The 23,542-nt window shown below is 36.9% G+C and overlaps 1 protein-coding gene across 1 annotated transcript; it reads right to left on the bottom strand.

The window, feature by feature from the left end:
• Nucleotides 1-15,434: 15,434 nt before the first annotated feature.
• LOC145137928 (mitogen-activated protein kinase 15-like) lies at nt 15,435-19,941 on the bottom strand. Its single transcript, XM_079072068.1, has 9 exons — nt 19,354-19,941; nt 18,615-19,023; nt 18,312-18,439; nt 18,179-18,238; nt 17,583-17,732; nt 16,924-17,079; nt 16,608-16,819; nt 16,190-16,485; nt 15,435-15,915 (listed from the first exon to the last, which is right to left on the bottom strand). Exons 1-9 carry the CDS (start codon nt 19,375-19,377, stop codon nt 15,560-15,562), a joined length of 1,791 nt encoding a protein of 596 aa, XP_078928194.1. The 5' UTR covers nt 19,378-19,941; the 3' UTR covers nt 15,435-15,559.
• Nucleotides 19,942-23,542: the final 3,601 nt, after the last annotated feature.

Here is a 23,542-nt window from a genome sequence, read left to right as displayed (position 1 = left end):
ATCTAAGACATAAAAATCAGTTGGGAATATCAGCTCATTCACTTGGACCAAAATGTCCTCCAGCACACCTTTTGGGTGTACTAGAGAACGATCAGTCAATTGAATGATAACACCCATTCCTTATAGTGGTCGTGCCCTGATAGTCTTAAAATCTGAATAAGGTAAAATATTTATTAAGGCTCCTAAGTCCAGCATGGCACGTGGCACTGATAGGTTCCCCAACTTGCAATGAACAGTGAATACCCATGGATCTTTGCATTTTGGGAATAACCTTTTTTGTAAAATAACTGAAACGTTTTTTATAACCTTAACTGTTTCGTTACCTTTTCTTCTCCTTTTTAAAGTACATAGTTCTTTCAGAAATTTCGCATATCAGGGTAGCTGTTTTATAGCATCAAGAAGTGGGATATTTACCTCAACGTTTCTGAACAAGTCCATAATATCTCTGTCCTCCTTCTCTTTTTTCGTATTTTTTAGTCTTGAGGGGAAAAGGAGGAGCAGTAATTTTTACCTCAGCTTCAGCAGGTTTGTCCTTTTTCTGTACCTCTTTAGTCTCCTCAAATTCTTACTCAACTAAGATCTCTTCTTCCTTGCCTTCTTGTAGATCTGGTCCTTTGTAGTTTTTATCGCTTCAGAGAGTCACAGCACAAGCATTGTGCTTTGGGTTTTTCTTAGTCTGAGATAGGAATTTTCCTTATGCTTGTGCTTCCAGCTTGCTCATAGAGTTCGCGAGTTGTGATACCTACTGCTCCAGATTTTTTGTACTAGACTTGGTCTCATTCTGAAAATATTGGGTACTAGTAGCAAGGCTTTTAACAATGTCTTCTAAAGACATGATGGAACTGCTAGCTTCTTGCTGAACAGGTGGTTGCTGAAAATTGGTTTGATGTTGATTTCTCTGCTGAAAGTTTTGTTGGGGTCTTGGCTAGAAATTGTTCTAGAATCCTCACCAAGCTTGGTTGTTGCACGAATGGTCAAACTGTCTCTGTTCTGCTTGATAACCTCTCATGGCATGTACAACTTTTGTGTCTTCCTATAATATTTGACACATGTCTGTTGGGTGCCCAGTCTTCGTGCATATCCCACAAGATTTGATCTTTGGTTCAACACCTTTTTCTTTTGTAAGTTAAAGAACATCCTTTGTCAATTCTAAAATCTGAGACTCCAGATGGCCATTACTGATTTCCTTCACTCGTCGCGGCTGATTTGGGTACCATTCTTCTTCATTTGTTGAGTGTTTTGATTCAATTACCAGTTTCTCTTTTAATTCTCGGATCTCAGTCGGCATCATATCTGCAAGCGAACCACCACTTGAAGCGTTGATCAGTCGTCTTTCCATTAAATTCAAACCTTTATAGAATCAATGGTATATCTAATAGTCACTGATCCCATGTTGTAGGCAGCAGACCAGCAACTTCTTGAAACGCTCCCAATAAGTGTGAAGGGCTTCTCTTTTTCCTTGCTTTATGGCCAGGACTTCTCTGCAGAGGTTGGACACTTTCACTTCTGGAAAATGTTTTTCCAGAAAAATTTTAGCTAGCTCGTTCCATGTAGTTATTGATCCAGACGGAAGGTCATGCAACCACTCTTTTGATGCGTCTTTAACAGAAAAGAGGAATGCCCTTAAATTGATCTGGTCTTCAGTTATAGCGTGTGGCTTCATCCCAGAACATACTATGTGAAACTCCTTGAGAAACTCACTACTAGAAAAATACCCTTTAATAACACGCATTGCAAGTCATAAAAGGGTACAGATGACACGCAAATGCGTGTCAACGAAGTCTCTGTCATAAAGGAAGATGACACGTTTTTGTGTGTCGTAAACTTACGATGCACATTTACGACACGCATTGCATGTCAAGAAAGGCCCTGTCATAAAGGAAGACGACCCGCATTTTCATGTCGTAACCTTACGACGCGCGTTTATGACACGCATTGTGTATCATTAAAGCCCCTGTCATAAATGAAGATGACACGCATTTGTGTGTCATAAACTTTAATAACCATTTACGATATGCATAAACTTTAACGACCATTTAATAATTGGAACCATAAGGATTCTTCACAAAGTGATCTCTAGTAACAATAAACAAACTCGAGCACAAATCTCACAATCAGTAAACCGAAATATAATTTTTCGAAATTTCATAGTATTTGATGAAAAAAAGCATCACAATGCAAAAAAACATCGTCATTGATATCAGAAATCAGCTAAAGATTCGAATCAAACGAAAGAAGATTAAAAATGTGGAGTTGCAGAAGTTACACAAACTTGGTGAGTAAAATGGAGATATGTGGAAAGGAAGACATCGGTAGCTATCGACTGCCTCCACTTGATCTGCACATGAAATTTGCAGAGAGAATCGAGTATGAAAATGAGTTGAGAATTCAATTTGTTGTTGAACTTGTAGTTCTCAATCAATACTTCTTGAATTGAGGGTTTAGACTCCTCGTTTTCTGTTATACGCACTTACATCCGACCTATGAATGCTTTGACGTCTTCCCTTAATAGCTGGTGTGTGATGAGTCGAATAGAGTTCTTGTATGCCAAAATCCTAAATGGATGTGAGATTAAAGAAGAAAAGCGTATGTGAAGGAAGTGTTTTTGAAACTCTGGATGAAAATCACGATTATATGGAAGTGGGAAATAAAAGCCCTAGTTGCTTGTTGCCATTTTGTGATCTTCAGGAATGGACACATGTTTTTAAGAAAAAAATTATACAATGATTATATGAGTTGTCGGAGGTGTATAGCAGAGATGTTATCGATTAGGGTTTGTAGAGAGAAGGGAAGAAGAGAATGAAGGGAGATCTTGAAGCGGGGTATTTAAAAATTTTAGAATTTTAAGAGGATTTCGTTTCCCCCTTTTGAGAACTCGCGTTTTGAGTAAAAAAATTATAAAGCGACATTCACAGAGGATGCATATTTAAAATAAGCGCCCTTCGTGTTTGTAATTTTTTTTGTGGGATGATAATTTTAGGGCACGCACAAATGCGTGTCCTCTATCCTTCAAATTTTGGAAGGCTGACATTATTTTTAGGACACACAAAAATTGTGTATCGTAAATCAGTGTGTGTCATTGTTTGCATATCATTAAAGGGTATTTTCTTGTAGTGACTTATGCGGATCTTCATTCTCAAGGCCTCGGAAAGTCGGGAGCAGATGAATCAAACCAGACTTCAGCTCAAAGTTCTCACCTTGTGGAAACGTGATACACAAAGGTTGTTGTGTAACATCTTGTGTCGCCCACTCTCTGAGAGTCTCCTCCTCTTCGTCTCTATGAACACTCATGACTAGTTCTGTTTTAGTGTCTAAATCAGAGCGTTCAGGTGTTTCAGATTTTATGGAATATGTTGGTGAATGTTTTTTGAATGGGTTGTGGGAAGGAGAGGATGGGGTGCTTTGGGAAAAGATGAGAAATTTATTTTAGGCTCGTTCCACAAGGGAGTTCCTTGTGGATTTGTTTCCCCTGGAGCTGGAGAAGATGTTGATGCGAAAAAACTTTGTAACCTTTTCTATTGAAGTGCTTCTTTTCTGAGTTTTCTTGTTGTCTTCTCTATCTTCGAATCAAATTGCAGTGGAGTACCTGTACGTATAGATCTTAGCATAAAATGATTAGTGTTTTCCGTGTCCCTAGAAACGGTGTCAATTTGTTAACAGAATCTTGCAACGCCTACCAAACAAATAATATAAGTAAAAATACTGCTCTAATACACTAGGGGGTAGTACAGGAAAGCAGGTTCGATTCCATAGGGACACGTCCTAAGGTATATGCCTCTCTTGTGTAAGGCACACACTAAATTCACAGTAATTAAAATGGGGGAATTTGTTGACTATTAAAATTAACTTGGACAAAAATTTATAAAAGATAATTGCAATTTAAATACTAGAATAAAATTCAGAAAGTAAAAGCAATTTTAGTTTCGCGGTGACTCTCCTAATCATGCAAATAACCTTCAACATGATAATTGAATTGTGTACTATTTAAACTGGTACTGAAAATTATTAATAAGCTCTAAAAAAAATTTACTAAAATTTTTATCCAAAACAAGCTCTTTGAATTAAACCTTACTTTTTACTGAATTAACGAAATAAGCTCTTAAGTAATTTAGAAAAGTAGCATTAGATATAGTGTAAAATTCTCAGTAAAGTCCAATACTTCTCACAGGCTTTGAAGCATAAAGACTTGTTTGATCATTTTATATTATAGTTAAACCTAAACACATAATTAATCTAATATTTGTTACTTTTACTGGTTAATAAAGACAGTTAAGGATCTAAACAAATCAGATAACTGGAATGATTCATTAACACTTAAAGTGGCCAACAGAAACTGAATCAAAATCAAACTTTCAATTAAGCATAAAACTGATCAAACTAAATAGTAAACACAGTCAAACATGGTTCCTAATGATTACTTTCACAAAAAGTCGATTCATTTGCGAAACTAAAATCTAAAACGAATTACAAGAAGTAGAAACAACACCTAATTGAGAAATCTTACTAAATGAAAATAAGAATTGAATTGTGTTCTTCATATCTGTGTTTGTCACTCGAAAACCTCTGAAAATCGCCTCTCAGTCGTCTGGAATCACGAATTTTGTCACTAGGATGTTTTTAGAAGCCTTTTATACGTTCGGTCAAAAAGCGGGGATAATTCGTGATCGTATATATGATAAATGTGATCGCATTTTTCGTGAAAACGTGTCTCGAAGTAACTTAATGAAATAAGATGTTGTTTTGGAACTTTTTAAGACTTAGAGGCAAAATTGTAATCGCATATATGGATCTTCGATCGCAGAAATGGACATTTTTTCTCAGCTCCAATTTTTGGCACGTAGAAACCTTGAAATAAGTATGCGAGCATTTTGTACGATCGCATATATGGGAATTGTGATCTCATTTCTTCCTTCTTGTCTCATTTTGGTGGTAATTCTTCCTTTCAAACTATTCCAGATCATTCCTCAGCATCCTTCCTTAGTTCCATCTCCAATCAAGCTCCAATGCTTCCTAGAACGCATCCCGAAATGTCGTATATGTCAATATGTTCCAATTTTCCCTGAAAATCATAACAAAAGTGAGTAGTACGGGCATTCTGCAAATATAATGAGAAAAACAGAATTTATAATAACATTAGGGAGATAGTTAGCTTTTATAGAAAAATACCGAGAAAAACATGTTAAAAGATGCATATAAAATGCATTTAACATTCACATCGTGAGGATGCAAGGACAAAACAATCGTGATTCTGGGCACCGTCACATCGTGACACATCCTGAGTCACGCCGTGCCTTCTGAGAAATCATAATCTTCATTAAGTGCTTAATCTCTTCAGACCAAGGCCCATAACATCATATCTAGATCCTAAATAGCTTCACAATGAATAAAGTTTCCAACTTTATCCATTAGGATGGTCCAAACAACCAAGATCTAGTCTTGAAGTCTCAAGAGGGCCAAGAATGCATCTTTCTCAACTTTGTCCATTAAATCCAAGTCTCCAACCTATAGATCTGAATCAACATGATGTTTAGATGGATAGAGTTTCCAAATTTATCCATAAAATGTATCAAACTTTCAAGATCTAAACTTTAATACAACAAAGTGACCTAAATGACCAAGATAACATGCATGGCTAAAAGGGAAGGAAAAATATCATAACTTTCCTAGTTCATGAGGTCCAAGAAGCATCCCAAACTGATCAAAATATGTTGGAGTCCATATTTGAAACATACAATGTTCTTGGACCTTATAGATTAATAAAGTTGCAAACTTTATTCCCAACTCTCACTCAAAACTCAATAAATTTGACCAAAATACCAAATACACTTAGATCCAAGATGAAATACAATAACTCTTGGAACTTTATAACTTACAAAGGTCTAAAAGGTTGATGAAAGTTGAGATCTTCAATTGTCAAGCTTGAAGGATCAATCTTGCATGAAAATATTGCTCCAAACTCACCAAAAACTCCAAAAATGGATGAGAAAAGGGAGGGGAGGCTCAAATCTTGAAAATGGATTCTAGGGTTCTCCCAAGGGGTTCTAGATATGATAGAGGTTAAGAAAATGCCCTAAAACATGAATCCTTACCTTTAAATACCTTAAAAACCCTAAAATTTTGTGGGCTTGGGTTGCACAGTTCTCACGTCTTGAGATTATATTTCTCACCTCGTGAGAACGGGTTTTTACCAAATTCCATTCCAACTTCAAACATTCATAACTTCTCCATTTCAAATCCATTTTGTCTGCGATCTTTATATGCATGTGAAAGGTATTGACGAGCCTCACAACCCTATCTCATTACTTTTGACTTAATACATGTCGAACTAAAACCATAATTCATGCAAGAAGCCTGGAATATTAGTTTTCCCAATTTACCCTTTTTCTTCCTAGCACAAATCGAAGGCTTTAATCACTTAACCAACATTATCATCATCCAATAAGGTCTAAACCCCATTCCTTTGAAGCCCAAGGCCTTAATGAATCCATTTATAGTCCACAATCCCGAAATGAGAAACTTCTCAAAACACGATGTTACATCCCCGCACTGATCACTTCCTTGAACCGGCGGGCACCAAATACAATTAAAATCGTAATCAATATCCCAAGTCCTTCAAGTTTGACCCAAATTTAAACTGGTCAAAAGTCAATAGTCAACAAGTCTACGACCCCCATGACGTGGCAAGCTCTTAGCCACGTCGTCGCCAACTAAGGGCAAAACAGTCGAGCGTCTGAGCACCACCACATCGTGGCAAACCCTTGTCCATGTCATGGTTTCTGGCCGAATGCCAAAATCTTCATTAAGTGCTTAATCCTTACATATATAAACCATAACTTCAAATCTACTTTTTTTCAATGACTTAATGGATAAAGTTTCCAACTTTATCCATTAGGACTCCATTCTAAGGCTAGATCTACAAGTCCATTAAGTCCTTAATGGGGACAAAACTTGTGTATGGACACAAGGTGACTCCAACATGGCTTTTTTCCCATTCTACAAAACATATTGACCATAGAGGAGCCAAACCAAGCTCTAGAGCTCCTCAAACTCCAAGAGCATCCATAGAACGGACCAAAGCCACCCAAATATGGCCTCAAACTTGAATCTATGAGAATAAGAGCCAAGGTATGAACTTTATACCTTCAACAGATCAGAAATCTGATGAGAATGATGGATCCAAACTTGCTCCATTTTCCCTTGAACCAAGATGAACCTCTCCTTTCCCCAAGCTTCACCAAAATCCAAAGAATAAGCTCTAAATTTAGAAGTGAAGCATGGAGGCTAGGGTTTCGTTTGGAAGGGTTGGAGGCTGAAGAGGATGCCCTAAACCTTGAGTTTAGGTGCTTAAATATGGAAGAAACCCTAAAAATTATGGGTTTGGGCTTCAGCAGCTGCCACGTCGTGGCACCCCTCCTTGCACGTCATGACGATCATCAGATGCTCGAACCATGCATTAGAGATGTCACGTCATGGTACCCCATTCACCACGTCGTGGCATAAGGTTTTTCCTAAAAACCTTACTTTTAATCCCCCAAGCCCTTAACCAATCTATCATGGAAAACGAGTGTTACATTATCCATTAGACACCCCCAAGAAGGTGTCTGGAAAGTTATAGCCCTTTACTTAACGGATTAAGCACTTTTTATAAGTGGTTGAATCGCCTGGTAGACGCAACATTGATCGACGACCCCTTTGTCGCGACACGAAGCGTAGATGATATCCCGACTATTTTGGACTATTGTAGTTGATGTGCTTATCAAGGCGCGTTGATCACTTTGACCGATTTGACTTTTGGTCAAACTTTTTCGAACAATGAATTTTGGACTGAGGATTTATAATTTAGGTGGTTCATGCTAGTTGATTCACTTGTGGAGACTTGTGTCTGAGACTTGGATTTCTAGCTTTAGATGAGTTTTCTCACTATATTGTGTGTGACATTATATATCCTTTGTATGTTAGGATGTATACGTACTAAAGTAGTCTTTTGTTATAATAGTTGGAAGGTCTTATAATGAGATCATATGCCTTCGCATGAGATGATGGCGGAACGATATTAGGACGTGTGCCTACAGGTCTAATAGGATGACGACGAGAGCCTATAGGCCCAATGGGATGATGGCAGAATCGTATTGGACCACGAGCCTACATGTCCAGTGGGATGGAGGCGTTACGATGATATCGTAAGCCTGTCGTTTGTATGCATAGTAGGGGTGTGTGGTGCGGTTTGGTGCGGTTTAGAGCCAAAATCACAAACCGCACCACATATACAATTTGAGTTATTTGGAAACTGCAAACCGCACCGCAAAATTTTAAGCTGCATATTGTGGTGTGATTTGGTGGGGGCAGTTTGTGTGATTTACATGTGGTTTTGCGGTTCACTACACTTGACTCTATAACATTTGTCTGTAATCATTCTTTTTAAAAATACAATACATTGTATTTTTTTACTAATTAATTTGGTGTATTATAACTTAGATATATAAGGTGCATCATTATACATTATTCTGTTGAGGTTGTATATTTATTTTTTATAATTTAAAATTATAGACGATCCATGTTAGATTGTGTTATCTAAGTTCTCATTAAAAAATTTGATAAGTTAAAAGAAGTTTTACATACCTATTATACTATAAATCACTAACTAACTATTACTAAAAACTTATATAACTAAATGAATAATATGGACATTTCAGACATTTAGACATTTAATAGAGTGATGATAATTGTAATTTGGTGTACTAATATATATATATATATATATATATATATATATATATATATATATATATAGAGAGAGAGAGAGAGAGAGAGAGAGAGATAGGTTCGAATGTGGCTTGATATCTATTGTGAGGACGTGTGGACAGTGCTATTCAGTGAGAATGACAAAGAAAATATGTTATTTGATAATGTAAATACGTTCAATCTTACATAATTATTGTCATTATCACACATTCTCACCAATTAAATCGTGTATAAGGTTATTATAGACTTTTTCTTAGTCACATTCTGTCAGAATGTTGTCATTATGTTTGTTAAGTCGTATTCTGTAAGAATGAAAATGAGTGAAAAACGATGCGTGAAAACAAAAATGAATAAGAATTAGTGAGAATGAATGGAAATGACAATAATTGTGTGAGGTTAAACGTATTCACATTACTAAATAACTTATTCTTTTAGTAATTCTCATAGAATAGCATTGTCCACACGTCCGCGCAATAGTTGTCCATCCACATTATAACCTAGCCCTATAAATATATATATATATATATATATATATATATATATATATATATATATATATATATATATATATATATATATATATAGAGAGAGAGAGAGAGAGAGGTAGGTTCAAATGTGGATGAACAAATATTTTGTGGATGTAGGGATTAATATGGGCCAAGTATTATTTAATTTTAATAAATAATTAATTAAATCATCTACCCTTTAATTTAGACAAATTACTTTATTTAAAACCCTATTGCCTCTTCAATCAAAACCCACAAAATTGTATCCCTCCCGCTTCTATCGACCTTCGGCCCCATCAGACGACCTTGAGTCATCATCGCCTTCAACCATTAGATTTAGGGTATACAATCACCGCCATTATCATCTTTATCGGCATGTTGGTAACACCAAGTAAGAACCGGTGAGCAACAGTGGTTGCTAGGTTTGCTTTCCGGCGAGTTGTACCAACCATCAGATCAGAGGTTTCTCCACGCAGTCCATCTTCATCATCGCTTCACCTTCACGCCGTCGCCGGTCGTCGTAAGCCCTTGAGTTCGTCGTCGATCCTCACTACAGCGTCCGTCGTCGACTCTTTAGTCGTCGACCCTTTCTACCCCTTCATCTGTTCATCAACAACACATTCCGTGTAGAGTTGGGAGAACCCAAAATTTGTTTCATCACCTTCCGTGTTGGAATCAAGAATCCCGCCCCTTTCCTTGTACTCAATTTCTCCTTTAAAGAAGCCTTACAAAGTTGGATTATACCAATCATTCTCTCTGTTCTTTTCTTGATTTTGACAGGTAAACCCATCAATTTTAATTTCTTGTCGTTGCGTTCTTCATTGGGTTTAAAGAAGCAACTCTGTCACGTTTCATGTATTTTTTTTCTACGATAACCTTGTTTTCTTCTTTAATCGTGTTTTAAGTGTTCAATTCAGTTGTTGTGGGTTTTGTTGTAATGTTTTTCGATTGTTTGAAATATGCAGAAAGCAATCAGAGTGCAGATATGGCTAAATGCTTGTTCAAGCTTGAACACCCATTGGGTATTGTGCCTTTAATCACAATTTCCTTTCCTTTTGCGGTTTTCCTGTTTCATTCTTGATCATTAGATAAGAATATTTGTTTAATTGGGTGTTTCGATGATTGTTTTCTAAACGATTATTGCATCAAGATGTGCAATTAGATAATAAGATCAATTGATAAACCTGAATTTCTCCTTTTTGTTTATGTAGAGAAGAGGAAATTGAAATCCTCTCGCATCAGAGAGAAGTATCCTGGTAGAGTTCTAGTAATACATTTTGTTTCTTTATCAATCAAACTTTATGCTATTTTATTTGTCTCTTAACTCTTGAGTAAAATTTTGGTTTCAGGTGATTGTTGAGAAAGCTGAAAAATCTGACATTCCTGACATAGACAAAAAGAAGTATGTGAATGTTAACCTGTCCCATTTGTTGTATCTATCTTAGTTTATATAGGATTATATGAAAGAAATAACAAACTACTTTCATCGATTTGATTAGATCACTACAGTTTTTACATTTTCTTTTTATGGTGTCATTTATATAAAAAGATATAAATGTGATGGGACCCACAAAATGGTAATAAGTTAAAGTTTTTATTTCAGATATCTAGTTCCAACTGATTTGACCATTGGTCAATTTGTGTATGTTGTTCCAGCTGATTTGACCAGGATGGAATATAACAACATGAAACTATAAGAATGAAGATTCTTTCATGAATGACATTGTATTCTTATAGAATGAAGATTTTTTCAAGAATGACTCACTATGAAGCTTGTATTCTAATAAAATGTGGCAAAAATTCAAAAAATAACATTATATTTTAATAGAATGTGACAATAAAAATTACTTTTTTGTTTATTTTTGGACCTTAGATTCTTCAATAATGTTAATAATAAATAATTATTCATTATGAATGTTGTTATTCTTCAAAATGTTCGTTCAATCAGAATATGTATTCTGCTAGAATATGTATTTTAAACTCTTGATCCATATTCGTTCCTACATCCACACAATACTTACAATCCACATTATAATCTAGCCCTATATATATATATATATATATATATATATATATATATATATATATATATATATATATATATATATATATATATATATATATATATAATGTAGTGTCGTGTTGTTTAACTGTGGTTTTGGAATTGAAAACGGCAAACCGTACCACACAATGCGGTTTATCAAAATTACAAACCGCAAACCGCACCGTAATTGTTTTAAACCGCGATATGTGGTGCGGTTATAATGTGGTGCGGGCGGTTTGATGCTCGCCCTTAAATTGCATAGTATGTATGATGGAATATGTGGTATATTGCGGAACTCACTAAGCTTTTTACCTACTCGTTATCTATAAATGTTTTTCAGATTGTTCCGATGAGAAGCGCAAAGGTGTAACGTGCCTTCACTCACATTTTTGTTATGTTTTTAAGACTTTCGCTTGACTCCATGATATGTTTTTATGATGTTTGAACCTAAAGGATAATTATGTTTCTTTTTAAGAAAATGGTTTTTGGTTGTTTAAATTATATTTTAAAGAAATGGTTGAAAATATGAGACACTAGGTATTCTTTTCGGATTAAGGAGCACTGAAAATATGAGACACTAGGTATTCTTTTTGGATTGAGGAGCACTGAAGGAGACTCGAGATACATGTGAAGCTTTGGAAAGCTTCAAGTGCAAGGGTGTATTGGAGTCGTAAAAACTTTGGGTTGATGGATTTGCCACGAAAGGTAAGGTTCTCGGAATCGATGCATTGGGTCTGGAGAGGGATGGTGTTGTTAGGGATATCTCTCTAAGAGGGGTCTCCTAAGGCCAACTCTAACTGGCCGGTAAGATGATTAAATAGAGTCAAAATTGTTCCAATCGTCCGGCATAATGGTCGCTATTTTTGTGGGACAAATTTTGGCGGTGCATCTCATCCAACACCAAATCACTTTTTATTTATTTTTATTAATTTATTAAATAAAGTGTCTTCAAATAAATTGAATAGAATTATATAATAATAAAGAAAATGTTATTTTATTATAATATTATTAAAATATGTTTTTAGTGTAAACTTTTAGTATGTGATTTCTTTTTCATTACCAAATTCATAAGAAAGATTTACATAGACGTTGCGGGTAAACGAGCAACAAGTTGTGCCGCAACCCCTTTTTGGATGGCAAAACTAATTCTTTTAAAAATAACATCTATAGATCTTGGAGTCATAACATTACTATGCATGACCCGTTAGACTCTATTGAGTAGTTCCACAACTTCTAGCGCAAGGAAACTGAAAGTATCAAATGCAAAGGGTATAAACGTGTGTTGATTTTCCATGCACGCTTTCTCATGTTTTGCCACTTTGCTTGATGCAGCTTTTAAAGCAGCTTGCCCCACAGTGAAAACTCCACTCCCCAAGCCCACAAGAGGGGAAACCCCTGTTAGATCCATGCATGCATGTTTTCCTCCAGCCCATCCAAATACTAAAACATCAGTTGGTCTAAGTGTTGATCTTCCTTCCAATGGGTCAGTCAGAAAGTTCACAGGGGCCTCTTTCTTGGCAGAAATCTCAGCGCGCCTAAATATGTCGAAAAGAACATCCTTAACCAGATCGTGTCAGTACTTGAAACCCGGGAGCTCTTTACAATGAACTGCATGCTCCCCAAAGGAGTCCAAGTATGCCTTGCGACAAACAGGGAAAGTCTCGTCAGCTGGAAATAAAGGGATCATAAGGCAATACTTGAGGATGACACGATACTCCACTAGCGACATATACTGGCCAAGACCGTCAATAGGAATAGTCATAAGAAAATCATGAGCATGTGGGGCCCGTAGACACTCAAAAATTGTTTTCTGCCTAATCGTCATGTCGAAGTGAACTTCCATGTCTTGGACAATTTTACTAAAAATGGCACTCGTCAATGAATGTTGGGCTTTTGGAGGGGCGGTGTCCTTATTAGTGAAACTGCTGAAGTCAAAGCCCGGAATCGTATCACGAAGATAGGCCAAAGCACAAACATAATATGAATCCATACCACATATGCCGCTATTTCGTAAGATGTGGTCTTGTAACACCCACGATTGAGCTTGTGAGGCCACAAAAGCATAGGAGGAAGCCTCTACTGCTGAGTAGGGATGAAAGTGGGTCCAAACCCGGACCGGATGGACCCGGACCCGGAACCGGTTAACGAAATTTTATAGAACCGGAAACCGGACCGGTATATAGGAATCGGTTCCGATTTGGTTCCGGGTACGGTACCGGGTAAAGTGGGTCTAGAACCGGAAAACCCTGAAACATCAAAGTGGGTAGGTTGGAACCGGATAAAGTGGGTTTAGAACCGGAAAACCCGAAAAAACTAGAATTTTTTGGCAATAACTTACTACTTTGTGGGTTAAAGTTTGAAAATTTTCATATTGATATCCCGAATTCAGGGGACTGTAAGTCATTGAATATGAAACCAAAATTGACAAAATTATAGTCTAAACTCATATACAAACTCTAATCTACACTCCGGAAAAAACCGCATGTCAATCTGACTTTACACGAATGATATATGCATGTGTTAACATTTTCACATAATACAAAGTACAAAAACAAATAGCTGAAAAGTTGAAAATTTTCAGCTTTGATATCTCGACTTCGGGGGACTATAAGTCATTGAATATTAAACCAAAATTGACAGAAGTATAGTCTAAAATCATGTACAAACTCTAAGCTACAAGTTGGAAAAAACCGCGTGTCAATCCGACTTCAAACGAATAAGATATGAACGTTTTAAAACTTCCATAGAATACAAAAAATTTGAAAAAAGTAAAAACTTTCAGCTTTGATATCTCGACTTTGGGGGGCTGTAAATCTATGAATATAAAACTAAAAATAACAAATTTGTAGTCTAAAATCATGTACAAACTCTAAACTACACATTGTAAAAAACCGTATGTCAATCGGACTTAAAACGAATGATATATGCATGTTTTAAACGTTTCACAGAAACCGGTTCCGGCCCCTAAAAGTGGTTCCGGTTCCTAACACCGGTTCCGGTTCTTAGACCCGGTTTACTCGGACCCGATGGACCCAAACCCGGATTACCCGGAACCCGGATAAAGCCAATTTTTAAACCCGGAACCGGAACCGGTTCTATATATTCCGGTTCTAACGGTTCCGGTCCGATTCCGGTTCCGGTCCGGTTTTCCGGTTTTAAATCTCATCCCTACTGCTGAGTACAACCTCAAACCATCAAACCTAATTGGTAACGAAGCCAGTCGTCATTAAAGGTCCCCAAAGAACGGACCCCCCCAAAACACAATGTCTTCAATCGAGCCACGTAACCCTTTATCAAACCACAAAGCAGCCTCTTCCATGTGATTGGAGTGAAAATTGTATTTTGATGTAAAAAATCAAAATACCATTTTAGTATGTTTTAGTGTTTTGTGGTTGGAGTTGGTTTTATTTTGGATTATTAATGAGTTGAAGATGCTCATATTATTTTCATATATTTTATGCATAATTATTAATGATCAAAAGTAATTACGGTGTAATTTTTTTTCGATTCGATGGAATCATTAGAATTAGACTGTCGACTAATCAAGAAAAAAGCATTATTTTGGAATAGATTTAACGCCGCCGGCAATGTAAGAAAAAACATGTCGGCAATTGAATAAAGAAAATGTTAATGGCTGTCCTTTTTTTCTTTTTCCTTTTTTTTCCTTTCAGAACTGTTCAATTATTAAATGTGGGATTTGTCTTTTTGATAGAATTGAAGATAACCGTATTCTAGTGGTCTAGAATGCCCACAACCTTTTATAGTTTTCTTGATCTTCACAGCTTTTTTTTCTTTTTTTTTTTGGTTAAAACGATCTTTTCTAGTTTCGTTAATTCACTCATTAAAGGCTATTAAGCTATGATAATTCCCAAAAGACTAAATTCATTCTATTTCATGCAATGTACCCTTTCCCCTATATTTTAAGCAACATATCAAATTTTTCAAAGGGACAAATGCAACCTACTTTCGTGAAAATTTTATTCATTTACCTTTTTTTAATTGAAAGTAACAACTCGGTTCTAATTTATTCCCGTGTAAGCTAATCTAGCACAAATAGGTCACCAATTCTAGTAAAAGAGAAAAGTAGATTGATGACCTAAAATGGGGGAAAAAAGTAGAAACGGACTCATAACAAAAGGCAATAACAAAACCACTCTTCCATTTTTCATCACTAAAAGGAGTTCATCATTTACAAGACAAGAAACTAGCAACTAAACACCATTTCCAAGTTACCATAACCCGACGCGACCCAAATATAAAACATCTTTCAAGAAAGTCCGATTTGAACAACAGTATGAGCCGCATGAGCGGTTACATGACCATGACCATGACCGAACTGTGTTTGACCCCGTGGGTGCACCTCGTGTCCATGTGTGTGCACCACATGGTGCCCATGTGGTGGTTGGGTGTAATACGGGTTACTATTTAGGTCAATCACAACCCCCCCACTCAATTTTGGTTGTTGGTAAGGGTGTGGGCTTGGACCCATTGGGTCCCTAACGGGTTCCGGCCCGTTTGTTGTCATATATACATATTGTGGTGCAACCGTGTTTTTAACCATGACCCGCGGGTCGTACACTTCTTCATAAGGTACCACCGGCCCTATTGCTCTTCCTTGATTACCTTCAAATGAAAATCAGTATTTTTACATATTATGATTATGAGATATGACAAACAGATATTGCTTTACATATTATGATTATGAGATATGATAAACAGATATTGTTGGATATTATGACTATGAGATATGACAGATGTATATTATGACTATGAGATATGACAGATAGATTTTGTTGAATATTATGACTATGAGATATGACAGATAGATTTTGTTGAATATTATGATTATGAGATATGGCAAATGGATGTATGTCAGTAATGAAGAAAGATCATGTACCGATGGTGGGCGTTGGCATCTTGGGTGGCGGCCGAGTAGTGGAGGCGGCCGCCTTGTAAGGTGGCACGTTTCCGGGAGTATCGGTTACTCTACTGCTAGTGCTAGTGATTGTGTTATCTATTACTCGTCTATTGTCAAATGACACTGTGTTTTGTTGCGGTCTAGAAGCAATCATGCTTGAATTAACCGAAGATCTTGGGAGGGATGTGTGTTTTCGGTCTAGAGGCATAGCGGGCCCACTTTTCCCGCCATTTTCCTCCAAATACGCAAATTGTCTTCGAAATTGACCGATAGCACTGCACGGACGCAAAAAAAATGTTAGGCCCAACAAAAATACTAGCAAGGAAACATGTAGGGTCCATTTGTTGCACGGTAAAGTGAGTTTCAAACACAGTATAACCTGTTATTGTTATTATACCTTGGATAATGAAAATTTGTGTTTTCGTTTCCCGCCATATAATCTTTTAGCAATTGAGGATGATACTCAAGAATTTCTCGAAATATTAATTCCCGAATGTCCTCTTTTGTAACCCTCCGCCTCTCAAATTCAAACTCCATCTTTGAGATTGATTGACACGAAGGCTCGCGTTCCAATTTAGCCAACCCCTTGAAATACGTATCCGCTAAAGCCTAAATAAAAAAAAATATATATAATATATTCTAAGATGTTTGTCATCAATCACATATAATAATATTGTGTATAATATTAATAAATATAAGATGATGAAAGATACCTCTTCGGCAGTTGGGCGATCTTTTGGATCAAATGCTAACATTCTTTGTAAGAGGCGAAGTGCTAAGGGGTCGATGTTTATGAATTTTTGTGAAAATGGAACGGGTTGCTTTTTACGCATGTCCATTAAGTACTTTCTTGCCTTGTCATTACGAACCTGTGTTGGATAAAAAAAAAGGAGCTAAAATAAGAATCATGTTTACAGAAGAAAGAAATTAACCATGATAAAATCTCTCATTATGGTTTTCTAGTTACTATGAAATTTCATTAAAAACCCAAATAAAATCATAATTAAGAAAAAAAACAGTAGTTACTTTTATAAAATAAGATTTAATATAATTAAAAATCATGAAATTCCTAAATAAAAATTGTGTCGTTAAAAAAATTTATAAAGAAAATCGGTTACACCCTGTTTTTTTAATTCCATTCCATGATGAAAAAAAAAAAAAACTTCCAACACCTAAGTAATGAAATTTAACTAAATGGAAGGAATCAGATTCCTTCAGGAATGGAATGATCCATTCCATCATGCAAAACAAACAGCTTTTCTTAATTCCAATGGAATGAAACATTCCATTCCTTTTCCGATTCCACCACACCAAACACTACCTGAATTTTTATAAAAAAAAAAAAAAAAAAAAAAAAGGTGAAGAGTCATACTCCAGAAATTGTATCTGCTGATGGTGTCCCGAGAAGATCGGTTATTAATTCCAACTGATGAACAACACTTTTACCAGGGAAAAGCGGTTTTCCTGTCAATACTTCTGCAAATATACACCCTATGCTCCATATATCAATAGCTGGAGTATACTGCAATTAGAAAGTTCACAATTAATTAATTTTCTTTTAAAAAAAACACAATTGGGATATCAGAAAAACATAAAAGCATTCATGATAGCACTTAAAGATTGATTTAAATCTAAAATTAACTAAAATCGGATAGAAATGGAATTAACAGTGTTCAAGATTGACTCAAAGAACTTTGTATACACAAATAATCATATATTTACTGACATATCTCAATTCTCAAGAATCATTCTTTGCCCATGCAGCAGCATACATCTCTGAAAAAGACAAAATATGCTCCACATAAGGTTATATGAGTAATTTTTACAAAATAACCTATAAGCTTTTCTAACCTTTCATTTACCATAACAAAAGTAAATAAACTAGTTTTTTCAAGATCTTTTAGAAAGAATAAGAACATGTGGTTTTTTTACATTCTAAAAAACAACAGCTATAATATATGTATATACCTTTGAAGAAAATGATCCACATAGCTCAGGTGCCCTGTACCATCTTGTTGCCACGTAATCCTGCAACACAATAGGGAAATTACAAAAACGCCCTTGTGTAAATGTATATATTTAAAAAGATATATAAACTTACTGTCCAAAGAACGGCTTGTGGGGCATCATTAAATGCAACTCTAGCTAATCCAAAATCGCATATTTTGAGCTTACAATTTGCATTTGCTAATATGTTCTTTGGTTTAAGATCTCGATGATAAACATTTGCTGAATCAATAAAGATTTGTTAATTCATCAGTATTAATACAGAAAGAAGAGTTAAAAGAAAGTATCCTATCAAGTCTTTAACTTTTTACAAATTTGTTACTCTCATTTACTTTTTATTGTCATTTTCCCAAGTGGGCCATCGTTAATTTATTTTATCCAGAGAATAAGTTTTTACCTGTATGCATATACTTCAAAGCTCGTAGCATTTGATAGAGGAAAAAACGATGGTGTTCATGTGTCAAGTCATCATTGGCCTTTATAACTTGGTGAAGATCGGATTCCATGAGTTCAAATACTACATAAATATCTTTAAAGGCTCGTCTTGATGGTGGTAACATGATGCGTTTAATTTCAACAATATCAGGATGCCTTAAAAGCCTTAGCAATTTGATTTCACGCAGAATTCGAATAGCATCGGATGCATGATCAAAAATGTCGGTTATTTTCTTGATTGCAACCTTTTCCCCGGTGTGTGTGTCAATAGCTGAACAAACGACTCCATAACTTCCCTTCCCTATGATCTCCAAAATTTTGTATCGATTTGATTCACCATACTCCGTGAAGAATTCAACCTCTTTTGGATTCTGTAAAGTAACAATTGCAAGATCAAATCACAGATGCTTTACTCATTGATCCATAATTGGAGTTGGAAATCTCAAATGATAGGCGATTTTATGTTAGGAAAGAATCGGAGGCATTGACCTCTAGAAGTTAGAAATTTCAAGACCGAATTATAGTGCAGTTCCAGCTTAAAATTTCTATCAACTGGCAATTATAATTTATAACCGCTCGAGTTTCAAAATTCAGTTAAAAGGGTACAGATTAGATCTCTGATGTTTGAAATTACAAAATTGGCAATGAAATTGAGCACGAAGATGAATCAAATGAAAAGTTAAGTTAGAATGAAGGTAAACCTTTCTGCGCGGATCTTGTTGCATCGTAATCGTTCGAAACTTGAGATTGATCTCACAAGGTGTAATTCCTGTTTCTGGAAATCAGATCAAGAGAACCCCACAAACTAACCGAATAGTAGGAAAAATCAAAGAAACCTAACAAGAACAAAAGGGTAGTAGCGATTGATGCCGGAATTGGGAAAGGAATAATTAAATCAGCCACATTTATCCCACCTACCGCGACTATGAATCACCAAACCACACTCTCCCCTAACACAATCTAAAATCTCTCTGGAAACAAAGAAAGAAACCACCAGCACCACCTTACTCATCCAATTCAGGGAAACCCTAAACCTAGAAGTCGAACGCCACCGCCACCGTGAACTGAAAAAAGCTTGGCACCTCCACTATCTTCTTCGACACAAGCAAACGTTCAACCACTGAATTTTGCAATCAGCAGCTGAAAAATGCTGAATCGGTGGCCGAAGAGATAGAGGAGATGCTTTTCGATTTGAAGATCTGGCGGTGGGTGGTGGTGGCTGACGTGAGAGAGAGAGAGAGAGAGAGAGAAGAGAGAAATGGGATATGTGAAGGGGGGTTGATTAAATAGATGAAAGACTTGGTGGGTTGGAAGTTGTTTTATCCACTCTTTGCCATACCATTATTCACTACTTGGCAAAATTTTAGGGAAAATGTTAAAACATGCAAAGTTTGTTATATTAAATTATTAACAAAATGACAAAAATATGTATATTTTTGTAGTCAAGAGTATTAAAATGTGTTTCGAATGTTAAAGAAAAAGGGTAGTTTATTAAAAAATTACTTTTAAATAGTTTGTTTAAAAATTAGTTTATAAGTTATTATAAATTATTAATATGGTCTTATCAACATATTAATTTATAAAAAAAAATTAAAATAAGTTAATTTATAAATATAAAAAAGATATACTTTAATGTTATAATATTAAAATAGTGTTTTTGTCTGAAGTAATGAAAAAAATAATAATATGAATCGTTATGTCAAACTAAAAAAACTAAAAAAATCATATTTGTTAATGGAATATGAAATTTATAATAAACTAATATTTAAGTTATCGCATCGAAAAGTTTATTTGCAATTAATAAAAAAAAACTATAAAAAAAGTTTATGTAATAAAACAAAAAATAATTTTTTAATATAGAAAGGGACTAAAATTGCAACTTATAAAATACTAACAATTTAACTTTAAAATTCTAAAGAATGAAAACTATTAAATTAAAATTTCTTGAGGAAAAAAATATAAATGTAAAAATTTGTTATGAACAATAGAAAATTTGTTATTTCCAGAGAAAAACTTATTTTGCATCTTGTATTATTTGCTAAAAAATAGTAATATGAATCCCTTGTTTAACAGCTCCTGCAGTTGTGTAGACGACTCCTGTATCTCGGGAGGAGCCAGCCGATACGGTGCTTTGGCTATTGGAGCCGCACCTGGAACCAAATCAATCATGAACTCCACCTGCCTCTCCGGAGGTACCCCTGACAAATCCTCCGGGAACACATCCAGATAATCCCGCACAATCGACACATCCTCCACGGTCGACTTACCCTTATCTCGGGTATCCATGACATAGGCGAAGAAACCCAAGCAACCCTAATGATGATAGCGTCTGGTCCTCGCTGCAGAACACATAATCGGCCCACACTGCGGTCTCTCACCCTGAATCACCAACTCTCCCCCACTTCGGGTCCGAACCCGCACTAACTGTTGCTCACATTCGATCACTGTCCCATTAGGGCTCAACCAATCCATGCTCACGATGACTTTGTTCCCATGCAGAGGAATGGGAACCAGATCAATCAGATATGGCTCGCTGAACAACTGGAGAGTACAACCCCGATGAACTCTCGCAACCCCAACTATCCTATCATCAGCAATCTCCACATCAAGAGGACGATCCAGCTCCCTCGGAGCTCCAACAAATCTCTTGCTAAGCACAAGCGACACAAAAGATCGGGTAGACACCGAATCAAATAATACCAAAGTAGAGATACCGTTCACAAGGAACGATCCTAAAATAAAACACATAAACATAAGGAACAATTCAATATAAATAAAGAGATAAGGAGAAGATACATACCCGCCACAACATCAGGAGCTGCACGCGCCTCCTCTGTCGTCAGCTGGAAAGCCCTGCTCTTCGCCGCAGGCGCATCTGTCTGGCCCTGACGGCCGTCAGTAATCCCCAAAGTCGCAGGAGCGGGTGCTGACACCGATCCTGCTGCAGCTAAACTCGGACATTGGGCCTTCTTGTGGCCCCTCTGATTGCAATGAAAGAAAATCAGATTTGATCCTTGGGTAGTGGTAGCAGTACAATCCCTGCTATAATGACTGGTACGGCCGCACTTGAACCAGCCAGAACCACCACCACTACCACTACTGCACGCACCCTCGTGTGTCCTGCCGCACTTGCCACGGTGGCTTCGGCCCTGATGGCCCCTCGATCTGGAATCTGATACCTTGGGCCTCTTGCTCGAACCCCCTGATGTCTGAACCTCATCTGGCTTCCTTTTCCTCTCCATTTCCAGGTCAATCTCCCTCTCCCTGGCTCGGGCTATCATATCCTCCAGCGTCTTGCAGCTGGATCGGCTCACAAACTGTCGGATGTCGCTGCTCAGCACCTCATGATATCGGGCCTTCTTCATCTCCTCATCCGCCACATACTGCGGAACCAGAAGCGCCCTCTCCCTGAACATAGCAGCGATCTCAACCACTGTCTCAATAGTCTGGCGGAGATCCTGGAACTCTCGCGCCAACTGTTGCACCTCAATAATCGGTGCAAACTTAGCTCGAAACCTGGTCGAAAAATCATCCCATGTCATCCCATCAACACTACCTACCTCCTCCCACCAGTCTCGAGCCCTGTCCTTCAAAAGGCAGGAAGCTAGTCTGACCTTGTCCACCTCAAGACAACGACTGGTGCGGAAAGTGTTAGCAACATCTGCTAACCAATGCCTGCTCGCAATGGGGTCCTTCTCCCCCATGATAATCTGGAGCTCCATAAGCCCAAAACTCCCTGAATGTAAAAGATCGAGCTCCTACAATAGCCATTATCTCAGAACGAAACGAGCTCAATCGATCCTCCAAAACCTCTAAGATACCCTCCTTGACCGAGCCGAAGATCACAGGAGTCTGATCGGGAATGCAACAAGTAATCTCTGATGAGAGAAACTCCCTAGTCTGCTCATCGAGCTGCCCGACTCCAGATCCTGAGCCTGACCCCTCACAGGCACCAGAACTGCCGACTGGTCTGCCTCACAATACCACCATACTGAAAATAGACCACAAAAACTATCAGAATACACATCAAAATATACCGGGGAATCACAACCCTACAAGCTTCCTGATTTTATCGCAGCCCTCCTTGAATCGAGTACGGATCCTCTGCTTCCAGTAGTACGGGCCCATACTACATTCTACATCTATATGTACTCTCCTCAAGAATTGCTTTGACTCAACCAGGTTGCTCTAAATCCATCTATCCATCCCTCACAGATAAGGCTCCCAACACTAGATCTTCTCCTAGGTTTTCCTAGACAACTCCACACCACTCTCCGCCATCAGCTGCATAAGGAATCCCAGCTATCTCCTTCTAACTAACTCGCGAAGACCATCACATATCACTAAAACTAGATAATTCTTCAAATGCGAGGTCTCACACTACAAAGTTTGGAATCAAACAAGAGCTGCGCAATAGAGTTAAAACCTAACCTTCTAAAATTATTTAGTTCACATGATATGTAACTTAGTATATTCGTTTATTAGCTAGATGAAGCTAGTTAGGACTCCTAAAATCACAAAGCAAGCAGCATTCGAGCATCAAGTATCAGAATCAAGCATAACCTAATCAGACCATCCTATCACTGACTGATCAGTACTAGCATGCAAGTCTACAAGCTCATACAACAGGCGTACAAAGGCATCTCTCCTATCATTTTGTCACACCCCCAAACCAAGGATGGCAGAAACGTCCAGGGGTAGCGGACTTCATGTACAGTATCATAACAACGAGTATAATAGTGATCAAAGCAATACAACCAATCATAAATATAATCGGAAAAGAATTACATGGTTTCAATTGTTACATATTTCAATGATTGATTACAACATGATATAAAAATAGTTGTTCAACTCCGTAGCGTTCCATCCTCAAAAGCTTGTGATTACCTG

The sequence above is a fragment of the Lactuca virosa genome, chromosome 9, assembly GCF_052849685.1.
Source record: "Lactuca virosa cultivar CGN04683 chromosome 9, Lactuca_virosa_CGN04683_v6, whole genome shotgun sequence".
NCBI classification, from domain to species: Eukaryota; Viridiplantae; Streptophyta; class Magnoliopsida; order Asterales; family Asteraceae; genus Lactuca; species Lactuca virosa.
Note: the sequence above shows the minus strand (reverse complement) of the source record. Positions and strands in the feature narration are given on the sequence as shown.

Coding starts and splice junctions, on each gene's coding strand:
- LOC145137928 (XM_079072068.1), bottom strand. CDS start 19,377: ATGCAACAAGATCCGCGCAGAAAG. Junction 19,024..19,353: donor AACAAGATCCGCGCAGAAAG/GTTTACCTTCAT, acceptor GTTACTTTACAG/AATCCAAAAGAGGTTGAATT. Junction 18,440..18,614: donor TTTGAAGTATATGCATACAG/GTAAAAACTTAT, acceptor TTATTGATTCAG/CAAATGTTTATCATCGAGAT.